Source organism: Mytilus californianus, unplaced genomic scaffold (genome assembly GCF_021869535.1).
Source record: "Mytilus californianus isolate M0D057914Y unplaced genomic scaffold, xbMytCali1.0.p SCAF_4, whole genome shotgun sequence".
In the NCBI taxonomy this organism is placed as follows: domain Eukaryota; kingdom Metazoa; phylum Mollusca; class Bivalvia; order Mytilida; family Mytilidae; genus Mytilus; species Mytilus californianus.
The window spans coordinates 29,795,015-29,806,755 of NW_026262690.1; the positions used below are offsets into that span (position 1 = coordinate 29,795,015).

At 31.5% G+C, this 11,741-nt stretch overlaps 1 protein-coding gene across 1 annotated transcript; it reads left to right on the forward strand.

Moving 5' to 3' along the window:
* The first annotated feature begins 170 nt into the window (after positions 1 to 170).
* LOC127698191 (N-alpha-acetyltransferase 30-like) lies at positions 171 to 11,741 on the forward strand. The gene is made up of 4 exons (XM_052201546.1): positions 171 to 832; positions 4,350 to 4,473; positions 5,133 to 5,188; positions 8,257 to 11,741. Exons 1-4 carry the CDS (start codon positions 317 to 319, stop codon positions 8,392 to 8,394), a joined length of 834 nt encoding a protein of 277 aa, XP_052057506.1. The 5' UTR covers positions 171 to 316; the 3' UTR covers positions 8,395 to 11,741.

The following is an 11,741-nucleotide window of genomic DNA, read 5'->3' on the forward strand; positions in this document are numbered from 1 at the left end:
GTGCCTTTTTCTGGTTTTCATTTCTTTTAGAAGATAATATCATTCTACTAATTATTTATTAATTTATTGAAATTTGTTACAGTTACAAGATTTTAGAAGAACTTTATTTTCAATTGAGCAAAAATGAGAGAAATGGTTCGGGAAAGTTAGCGTAACAACTTCACCGGAAGTATATAGTCCACAGCAACATGGAAGCACCTGTTCTGACAAAATAGCAAACAGGTGTCTTCTAAGCTAAAAACTGAGATGTAGCAAGACGAAATAACCCTATTTTATAGACTTATCAAAATGCATTGGTTCACACTATCTTTCTAAAATGTCTGAAGAAATATGCTCAGTGTTAACTGATTCAGGAAGCAGCTTTCCAATCAAACCTCAGATAGATAATTTACTGAAACTTGATAAAATTACTGTTGAAAGTGACTCCCTAAACGATCCTTACTGCATAAATCACGAGAGTAAAGATCCTAAGGTACCCAATGGTAAAATAAGACATAAACATGAAAATGGTCTTGTCAGACATGCAAAATCAGTTGCAGAATCACCACACCAATGTCCATGTTCTGGAATTCATGATGAGGTAGATGTTAGTAGCCATACTTTTCAGGACAATGAGTCTTCCATGTGCAAATCATTCAATCAGTTGGAACTTAAAAAATGTGAACTGGAGGAACCAGAGAATGATGTAGTAGATGGAATAAAATATATTGTTTACGAATCAGAACTTCAGATGCCAGACATAATGAGACTCATAACTAAAGACTTGTCTGAACCATATTCTATTTATACCTATAGATATTTTATACACAACTGGCCAAAGCTTTGTTTTTTGGTGAGTTGATGAACAAAGATGATAAATATATATAGAATGCTAATTCCCTAAAATAGAGGGACCCTTCCCTCTTCAGTCTGAATCCCATTGCATTAAACTGTGCTCCATTTTATACTGTTGTGTTTCCCCCAAAGTTCAGTAAATTACTGATCAGGTAAAAGGATTTCATACACCTTGTACTCTTTTTGATAATATACATAATATATGACTAATTAAGGTTCAATTTATGTACATGTATAACTGTAAATGTTGTGATAGATGGAGATAAACAATTAATTAAAAAACAATTGAGGGCATTACATTATGATTGTGGGCAAGATTTTACTGTTATGCATATTCATTTAACAGGTAACACAGGTTACATATGCATTCATGTAGAAAAAAATTAACTGAAAAACAAACCAAATGGAAATATTGTTCAATTTATTTCTTATCTTATGTGAGGTCATAAGTCCAGTTAAACCCATTTTTCATCAATTATATTAAACAAGTGATCTTTAGAAGTCCTCTTATGTCATATTGATTGATTGTTTGTTGCTTTATGTCCAGTGGCAAATATTTCTTGTTCAACAATGTTGCCAGGGTTCTTAACACAAAGAGCATGACACTATCACTACACAAGGTACAAAACTGTATCAGATTTAATGCCCCATTCTGAACAGAAGTGGCTGTGAATTTATACATTCCACACACCAAATGGACACCCACTTAGGCTAGGGTTTTAGAGTCACCCTTGTGATTTTGTTATGTTATGACATTAGGCCAGTATGTAAGTTAAGTACGAATGTCAAAGTACCATTTCCTAAAAAAGACAATTGGTGCACACAAAAATTAGTCATTTCAAAAGAAAATCAGGATGGGGAAAGTTTAAAGTGTCAGATTGTATTCATTTCCTAAAACTAAAAGTTGTTGACTGTTTTAACTGTTTTAATGCTTCTAGGATTTAGTGATTGTTTTATGATTAGATGTGCATAATTGAATGAGCTAATCCTTCAAAAACTCCCTTTCCTGGTTCAACGTCCTCACTGGTATGCAAGGTACATCTTATAACATTCTAACTGATATATTACTTATTACATGTATGATCTAAAGCAAATTATTTAATCATGATACTGTCCTAAAATTTACCTGTGCTTACCAGTAAAATAATTGATGGCAAAAGTAATGTAGTGATTTTTATGTGGAAATGTATTTAAAAAAAAAAATGAAGAGGGATTAAATTATTTACATTGTTTTGTAAATGAATCTAAAAACGAACCCACTACAGACCACATGAATCACTGACTTCTATTTACAAATATGACTTTACAACATGTTGTAACAATGAACAAAACAATATCTAGATAGCCTGACTTGGTACAGGTGAAAAAATGCAGTGGGGTTAAATCAGTTTTATGTCTGTACAAATCTCCCCCTTTGCCCATCTAGAATTAAATTAAACCAGAACATGCAATAAAAAACCTGCATAGTGCAGCTACCAACAGGATGACCTCTAACTTGAACAAGGAAATAAAAAACAGCATCAAATTAATGAATTTTATAATAGAACTAATTAGTTCATTTACATGATTGTAAGACTGATGACCATTTTTGTCTCGCCTTGACGGAGTCAAAAAGCGAGACATAGGTATGCTGTTTCCGGCGGCGGGGTTGACATCAACAATGTATCAGTTTGTGATTAGGTCTAGTTTATGGTGAACCACTAGTGGTAGGTCAATGATATTTGGTATGCAGTTGTATTAGCATTGGCACATTTCATTTCATTTCCATGGAGATTATTTGGCCCTGCCCCCTCAGTCATGGTTTTATTCATTTATTGACTTTGAAACTTTTGCTTAGTTTACAAGTATTAGTTTGTGATTAGGTCAGATCAGTTCAAGGGGAACCATTAGTGGTAGGTCAATGTTAATTGGTATGCAGTTGTTTAAGCATTAGCACATCTGATTTCCATGGAGAATACATGTATGTGCCCCACCCCCTCAGTCATGGTCTATTGACTTGGAATCTTTTGCTTAGTTTACATGTATAAGTTTGTGATTAGGTTTGTTTAAAAGGAACGACTTATAAAAAGTCAATGGTATTTGGTATGCAAATTTATTGGCATTTGCAAGTCTTGTTTCCATGGAGATTATATAGCCCCACCCCCTCATCATGGTTAATTGACTTTGAAACTTTTACATAGTTTACAAGTTAATGTTTGTGTTTAGGTTTGTTTAAAGGGAATGACTTATAATAAGTCAATGGTATTTGGTATGCAGTTGTATTAGCATTGGCACATCTCATTTCCATGGATATTGTTTAGCTATGTACTTTCAGTCATGGTTCATTGACTTTGAATACTTGCATAACTTACATGTTAAAGTATTGCTATTTTAATTTCAACATTTGCGTTATCAAAATTACAAAAAGGCAAGACATATCTCTGTGTTAACAGTTTATGAAGGAATGTTATATATATTTCACAACACAATTTGTTTTACATGTTAAAGAATTCAAAACTATTAAATATAAATTTCTAAAGATAAAATCTCGGAAAAGATGCTGAAACTACAAATGATTTAGCCAAAAACAGACTAGTGTTTATCTCGCTTTTAGTCTCCGGTGGCGTTGGCAGAGGTGTCAACAATTGTTAACTTTTCTGCTTAAGTCAGTTTGAACTACTATATTTTCTATCAAGTTGCATTACTATCCGTACATATCAGTTGGAAGACTATTTCGAGGCCCTTCCCCCTATGTCATTGTCCAGCAGCTTTTAATTAATAAGCAATTTTCAATGTTAAATTTTCTGCTCAAGTTAGTTTGATAGGAACTACTTGTGATAGATCAATAATATTTTCTATAAAATTGCATTACTATCAGTACATATCAATTCGACGACTATTTTGAGGCCCTGTCCTCTAGGTCATGGTCCATGGGACTTTGAATTGATACCCAATTTTGCTGTCCATCAGATTGTCTTTTTTTATTTATTTTCTGTCGATAGGCGAGACATATCTCTGTGTCAACAGTTAATTATATACATTAGGCTTTTGGTTTACTCGTTGGAATGGTTTTACATTTTGTGATGCCAGGGCCTTTTATAGCTTACTTATATTTAGTTTGGTATTGCCCATTGTTGATAATAATAATAATAATAATAAATTCTTTATTTAAAGAGGGTAAACTCAGTTAGTTACAATAAACTAATCTTCCCTGAGGCCCTCACATACAAATTACAATACAATCAAAAACAGATATTTACACATAGTTAATTTACAGTCAAGTTGTTGATGGCTGTAAGATGCCCCATACATGTAGTTGTTCATATTCTTGTCCCCGTCCTTAAGCTTGTTTGTTCTCTGGTGGATAGTTGTCTCAATTACAATCTTAAGTCTTAAACATACGACTTGTTTAAAACCAGGTAGACTTGATATGGTAAATAAAATTCAATACAAATTAGGGACATAATATATTATTCCCGAACAAAATGAACCATAAATGTATCTATCTTTATTACACTGTAGTAATTATATTTCAGGCAGTGGATGAAGGGAAATGTGTAGGTGCTATAGTTTGTAAATTAGATATGCATAAAAAGATGGTACGAAGAGGATATATTGCCATGTTAGCTGTAGATTCAGACTATAGAAGAAGAAAAATAGGTAATCAATTGTATAAACAAAAAGATAAAGGTAGTCTCAAGCATCTTCAATGTCTTTAATATTCAATGAATGCTACATACATTTATAAATTTCTATCTAATACTGTATAAGGAAAAAACATGTATACATAAGTAATAAAGCTCTATACTGCATATAAAACTGGTAAAGTCGTCCTAAAAAAATCTATCATCAGGTGTGCTTAGAAAGTATACCAGTAACTTGTGAAAGACTTTTCATTTCAATAGGTATGCTATTACGTTAGAATACCTGTAACAGTCTGAACAAATCAGTTCGTATTTTTTTATGTCTGGACTTCTGATTTTCAAAGAAATCCAGTTGTTATCACTTTGATTAGAGTTTAAGAAAGCAGTACTTTACCAGATGATCTGATGATTACCCTTTGTTAAGTTCATGTAACTTGATACACATACATTGTACATGGTTCCATTCTAATACATTGTAAACTATGTCAGAGCCTGTCAGTCTGTTCAGGTTTTTGAGAGGTGTTAGTCTTGTATTGTGACAATTATAGTTTCATCATGTGATGTATACAATCAGTTTAGAATTGAAACTCAAATAACTAAATTTAAATCAATATATTAAATCATGAACCAAGATAAAGTATTGCATATAATTGTTGATAATTTGATACTTTATAGGTTCTCATTTAGTTCGTAAAGCAATCAAAGCCATGATAGCTGATGACTGTGATGAAGTAAGTAGGAGGACTATTCCATCCTTTAAGAGTTCAACTTAAATCTCTCTTATCATGTTTATGCTAACACTGTTACTTATTTAAGAAGATTTATTGTTCCCTTGAGGGACATAGAAATACCACACATACTATTCTTGGCAGATTTTAATGAAATTATGAAATTGAAATCAAAGTTTTAAATGACCAATGTCTCTGACAAGTTTGAAAATCAGTCATGATCAATTATTTTTATAGGAGTAATGGCCCATGGAAATAAATTTGTGGAAAATTGAATTGTAAGTGCTCTCAAGCCTACATTTCTTCTGGGATTTTTATGAAAATTGTATCAGTAATGTCTCGGAACAGTTTTAAAATCAGTACATGCATATGGACAGTTGTATTGTAAGTTTTCTCATTGACATTTTTTGTTGGATTTTTATGAAATTTAAATCAAAGCTTTATATCAGCAATGTCTTGAGCTTCTAAGGTAGTCAATGCCAATCAATTATTTTTACATAAGGTATGTCCCTTTAAAATGTAAAGTCTATGGAAAAAGGCTTTGTAAGCACAGTCACATTTACATTTCTTGTCAAATTTGAAAACAAAAAATTATATAACATATTATATCAACAAGGCCATGGAGGAGTCTGATAAAAAATTGCTTATAAATTATTTTTTACAGAATTATCCCTTTGGAAATTCTATGGAAAATTGTCTTTTTAACGATATCATGCATTTCTTGTACTTTTTTGTGAAAAATTCAAACAAACCAACCAAAAAAATATAATTATTTCCCCACTCCTATAGTGTATAAACCTTGACAGTCCATCTGTTAGTTCAACAAATATTTCTGTCTCATTTTTTGTCTCAGGTACTACCCTATAGAATGACTTCATATTTGGTTAGAAGCTTGACAATGATGAGTTGTATTGTTTGAGCACTTTTGAATCTTTTGCACACCTTCTTCCTGTTTGCCGATATTTTGAAATTTTTGATATGTTGAAAGAACTTGAACATTTTGGTTGCACATTTCTTCAGTACTACTGAACAGAATGACTTTATATTTGGTTAACAGGTTGGCAGTGATGAATTGTTAAGTGCCTTTGTGGACTGTCATGCACCAACTTCCTGTTTTCTTAAACATTTCTCCTGTAGTCATTAAAAGTTTAACTAAAATTTTTGTTGTAATTATTGCTCTTTGTCAGACAAAATATGTGCATTGGCAGGGGACATTTGAACCCTTTGGGCTAGTTGGGCTTTTCTCATCACTTGGCGTCCGTTGTCCGTCATCGTCTTCCGTTAATTTTTACAAAAAAATCTTTTCCTCTGAAACAACTGCACCAAATTAACCAAACTTGGCCACGGTCATCATTGGGGTATCTAGATAAAAAATGTGTCTGATGACCCCACCTGCCAACCAAGATGGCCTACATGGCTAAAAATAGAACATAAGGATAAAATGCAAGTTTTGTCTATAATTTTGAAACCGAGAAAATCTGGCAGAGGCAGAAATTTTCAGAATGTTGAGCTCTACCAATTGTCCATTTACGTCAAAACTGTCAGGGGACTTGTAATAGGAGCTATTGCCCTTAAATGAAAAATTTTACCATTTTTTTTATATTTTGCCTATTATCTGGAAAAACTGAAATAGATGCAGAGAAATTTAAAGTGCAAAAATGATCAGCAAGACCAGATCTACAAATAAGTCTTCATGGTCAAAATCATCAGTCGATTCCTTATTAGAGTTATTGCTTTTTGAAGACTATTTTTGCCCTATATCTTAAATATTATAATCGATAGATAGTAACTTAGATAAGCAAAAAAAAGCAGCAAGACAAGATCTAAAATAAGACAATATGGAGGAAATCATCTGACGACTCCTTATTGGAGTTATTGCCCTTTAATGACTACTTTTACCATTTCTTTGTGTTTTGCCTGATATGATAAAAAATTACAATAGTTAAATAGAAACTTTAAATAGCAAAAATGATCAGCACAGCAAGATCTACAAACAATTAAATTTTTTCTGATATAGTTAGTAAACTGTCACTCTTTATAGGAGTGATTGCCCTTAAATAAGGATTTTTTTTAACCTCTTTTGTGTATTGAGCAAAAACTAAAGAAGATAGATAGAAAATAAACAGACAAAACAATCAACAATATAAACCAACAAAACAGAGATTTTTGTCATGAATTCTATTCTCGTCTACAATGTTGGAGAGTGTCCTTTGTTGAATATGCACATAGACCTAGGTGAGCAACACAGGAGCCTCTAGTTTAATTTTTAGTGTTTTATCATTTTATCAACAAAGACCAAACAAAAATCTTTCTTTCAAATCAAGACAGAGAAATACAAAACTTACTAAAATTTATCTCTAAAGCATGAAACCCAAAACCCAAATCAACATCCCTTTTTTTTTTACACAAAAATCACAAATAACTTTGAAAACATTATAGTACAGGAGAGAAAAAATAAAATAAACAAACCTATTCTTAAGTAAAGTTCATCATCGGATCCTTTTGAAAAGTAGTTCTTTTAGCTCTTTAACATGTATGCAGTGATGAGTGTCTGGCACACCATAAACATGCGTTAAACATTCTCAATACATCAAAAAACAGCTGAATGAAATCCCACTTAGCATGGGTGTTCAGCAGAACAGAAAATTTCAGGTAGCCATTCTTTGAAATTGTACCAATGTATTCCCTAGAGAATTTATGCTTGGTGGGGTTCTATTTATTATTTGAGACCCCTGTCCCTTCAAACTTGAACTCCATATAAGTCTATATAACCCCCATTTTCCAAAATTGATGACCATCTTGTTTTTCAAATTTCAGTCTATTCCCCATCCTTCAATGATTTGGTCAGTACTGACACATCTTATGTATACTTGGTTTAAATGTTACTTACCATTGTATTATATTCCTGAAGAATTACTTAATACAAATGTCTACTTTGGTTATGGTTCATTAGTTTTCACCTTTAATTCATATTAAAATGATTCCTCAATATCTCTCAAATGAGCCACTGGAGGTAAAGCCAGCAATAATCAATCAGTCTTTCCTATTTTAATGTTATTTTATCATTTCAGGTTGTTTTGGAGACAGAGATTACAAATAAAGCTGCCCTGAATTTATATGAAAATTTAGGTTTTGTACGAGATAAACGTCTATTCCGTTATTATTTGAATGGTGTTGACGCATTACGTTTGAAGTTATGGTTACGGTGAATTTTACTATCCTTTTTAGAGTGTTGTTGTTGAGTATATGAAGAATTAAATTATTTTTGTTTGTACATATAGATAATTTTAAAGATGTGATAAGGACAAAGTGTCATCTGCAGATGATTAAAAAATATAGATATTGGTTTTAGAGTGTAACTGTGTTCTGAGTGGAAAAGAATTTTAGACATCGAAGATGGCAATTAATAAGCAAAAAATACTGTGTATTTTGAATAGAATATCTATGCCTACATGTATTTTAATGCACTAGGATTTGGAAAGAATGGCTCTTTTAATTTCTACAAGATATTAATTTTTGGGGAATTATATAGCTGAAATGCAGGCAATAAAATTTGATCTCTCAGAAACAGAATCACATCGACATTTTAACTATTAAAGTAGAAAATCAGACATCAATATTCCACTTGTACAGCTCAACAACTCTCATAATATGTTATACTAAGAAAAGGATGAAATCCCTTGGTTTGCTTTAAAGTCAACAAACTGTCATAGTATGTTTGCATTCATATTTTTAAAATGTCATATCATATGTTCTAAAAAAACACCCTTCCTGTATTTAAGTGATTGATATTCTGTTTTTTAATTTTTATCCTTTTAAACTATTTATCTATGTAACAGTAAATTGAAATTAATGTGAAAAAAACATGTCTGATCCTAACAAGGGGGACCCATTAATGTCAAAACCATATACTCAATTAATTAATGTTCTTATACAGTGTACATAGAAATATGTTTCAAGCTTTAATGAAATACAAAAATTGTTAGGCATTTCTCGATACTGCTAAATATATCAAGGTATAAACACAGGAACACAAACTCCAAATCTTATCAACTTACCAAGGAAAACTGTATTATCAACTTCTATGCTGTTAAAAGAAAATGTACATTTTTGCAGAAACAATAATAGCATGAACCCTTGTGAAAGAGAAGACAGCATGCACTTTAATAGTTTAGAGCTTTAGAAGAACCTATTTATGACAGCCATTATTATTTTTTGCATTGTTCTTACCAATGCTTACAGCTATAAGCAAAAGGTGCCAAGAATTTGCACTTCTATTTAAAATGCAATTTTTTCATTGTTAGGGCTTAAGAGATAAAAAACACTTTCATGCAATTTGGACGCACTTGTTTCTGTATGTTCTCTTGATGAGAGCATTTAGGATAAGAAAAATGATTTAGTGTATCTCTAATTGTAGGGGCAAACATTTTTTAATGGTACAAAGAATTGAATACTTTTTAGTAGATTACTGTGTAACACACAATACTTCAGAAATGATTCACCATTTTAGCAGACTTCCACATCTGACAATCAAAGATATGTCCATAAGGAGTCTTTATCATACATTGTGAATGGCTTCTGGAACAGTCATTTCAGGTTTCTACTCTAACATTTGTCCAAAATCACTTTTAAGATACCCTTCAACTTGTTTAAAATTTTTATGTCAACATTTGGGGTTTGAGCACCATGCTGTACTCAGTGTAGCTCTTTAATCTTGCTTTGTGTTAGAGTTTCTGAGATGAAATTTTAGTAGGATTCTAAATGAGAAAATTCCGCAATAAAATGACATGTTTCCAGTTTACCTCTCCTCCCGATCTGTCAGATGATTCTCAGCAAAACCCATTGCTTGCTGATGATAAATTTAGTGTACTCTGTACTTGATTTTTGCTTTAAGGGTTCCTTGAGTAATATTTATATAGGAGTTGATTTGGTGAACTTCAATATATAGTCAAGTGGTCATGAAGATAGTTTTGACACAATGGGAGAGCCTGAATCTGCTTCTCATCCCATTAAATGGATTCCAATCTAACTAGATTTTGTAGATTTCTGTCCTGAATTTGGACGCTAATTGTTAATATCAGCAGAAAGTTATACAATGGTGTAAAGTTATACATTTGAAAGCTACCAAATGAGTTGAAGTCAAACTTTTATCCCTTCTTGTAAAATGTAGTTATGCATGCTTTTAATGAGTCAGACTTGCATTTTCTTAACTATGTACTTCAATTGTGGATCTTACATTTGGCTTGTGTATTTTGAAACATTTAAGAAAGATTGAAATTTTGTATGTATTCAGGGTAAGATACTAATATGGATTTATATTTTGCTTTTTTTATGAAACAAAGGTAAATATGCTAAGTAGCTTTAGACCAAAAGAGATTGATTGAGAGTATAGAGAAAACACTTAAGTGGCATCTCAAAATCTGGAATAGTGCATTGTTTTCAGTTGCAAGTGTGTTGATAGCATAAAAGTTCAGGATCTAACTCTATTGATACTGTACAAACCTACAGGTAGATCAAAAGGTAAACATTTTCTTTGTCAGATTTATAATTGGAATAAAAGTTTCAAATGATCCCTCTGTTTGAATAGGTGAGGAATGAAGATTGTAGAAATTCCTGTCTTTTTAAATAATTTTAGAATTATTGAAAATACATTTTGTATATTGAATGGTAAGTTTTAGAGAACCTGTTTTGTATTTAAATTCTTTACTACACGTTCTTTGCAAATGATAAGTATAATGTATGTGTAACTTGAGTGTGCAAAGTGGTAGAAAAAAAATGTGTAATGAAATCCATTGAGATTAAAATTGTATTAAATAATTATGACAGGGTTTTAAGAGATAAACAAGACAATTCGCATTCTATACACTAAGTTTAGTACCTTCTATTTACATTTACAACACCCTATCTAATGTTATAGAGTTGAATAATACATCTCGCATATCTTTGTTACATCATTCAGGCATTTTGTGAAAATGACATGTAATGTAACGTTCCTGAAACATTTTAGGTCATATTTTGGAAGCATTGTTTAATTTACCAGATTTCCTGAAACATTTGAGGTCATATTTTGGAAGCATTGTTTAATTTACCAGATTTAATATACATGCTTGACATTTGTTCAGTTTCGCATCAGATATGATAGTGCAGCATATTTTACAGTATTTTGTTATAAAATCATGTTTTGTATATATTTCTTGGAGAGTTTAATCTAGGCAAAACACTTTGCATATTAACAAATGTAATTCAGTCAATCCCTAGGGTCCATGTACAATATGCATATATAAACTAGATTCCTGATAAAAACATATTCAGAAAAACACTTGGTATTTGAACATCTGTAATAATTTTGTTGGGAAATGTGTCATTTTGAAATTTATGATGTATTTTAATATAATGGTACACAATAGAAATTCAATGATTTAAACTTAATAGAAATTTCTCAGGATACAGATCACAGCAGTGGTAGTGTTTTGGTTTCTATAAAAATTCTAAGGTAATAACCATTGTGATGAAATCCCTGTTATTTAAAATTGTAAATAAAGAGAGATATGATATA

Coding starts and splice junctions, on each gene's coding strand:
- LOC127698191 (XM_052201546.1), top strand. CDS start 317: ATGTCTGAAGAAATATGCTCAGTGTTAACTGATTCAGGAAGCAGCTTT. Junction 833..4,349: donor GGCCAAAGCTTTGTTTTTTG/GTGAGTTGATGA, acceptor ATTATATTTCAG/GCAGTGGATGAAGGGAAATG. Junction 5,189..8,256: donor TAGCTGATGACTGTGATGAA/GTAAGTAGGAGG, acceptor TTATCATTTCAG/GTTGTTTTGGAGACAGAGAT.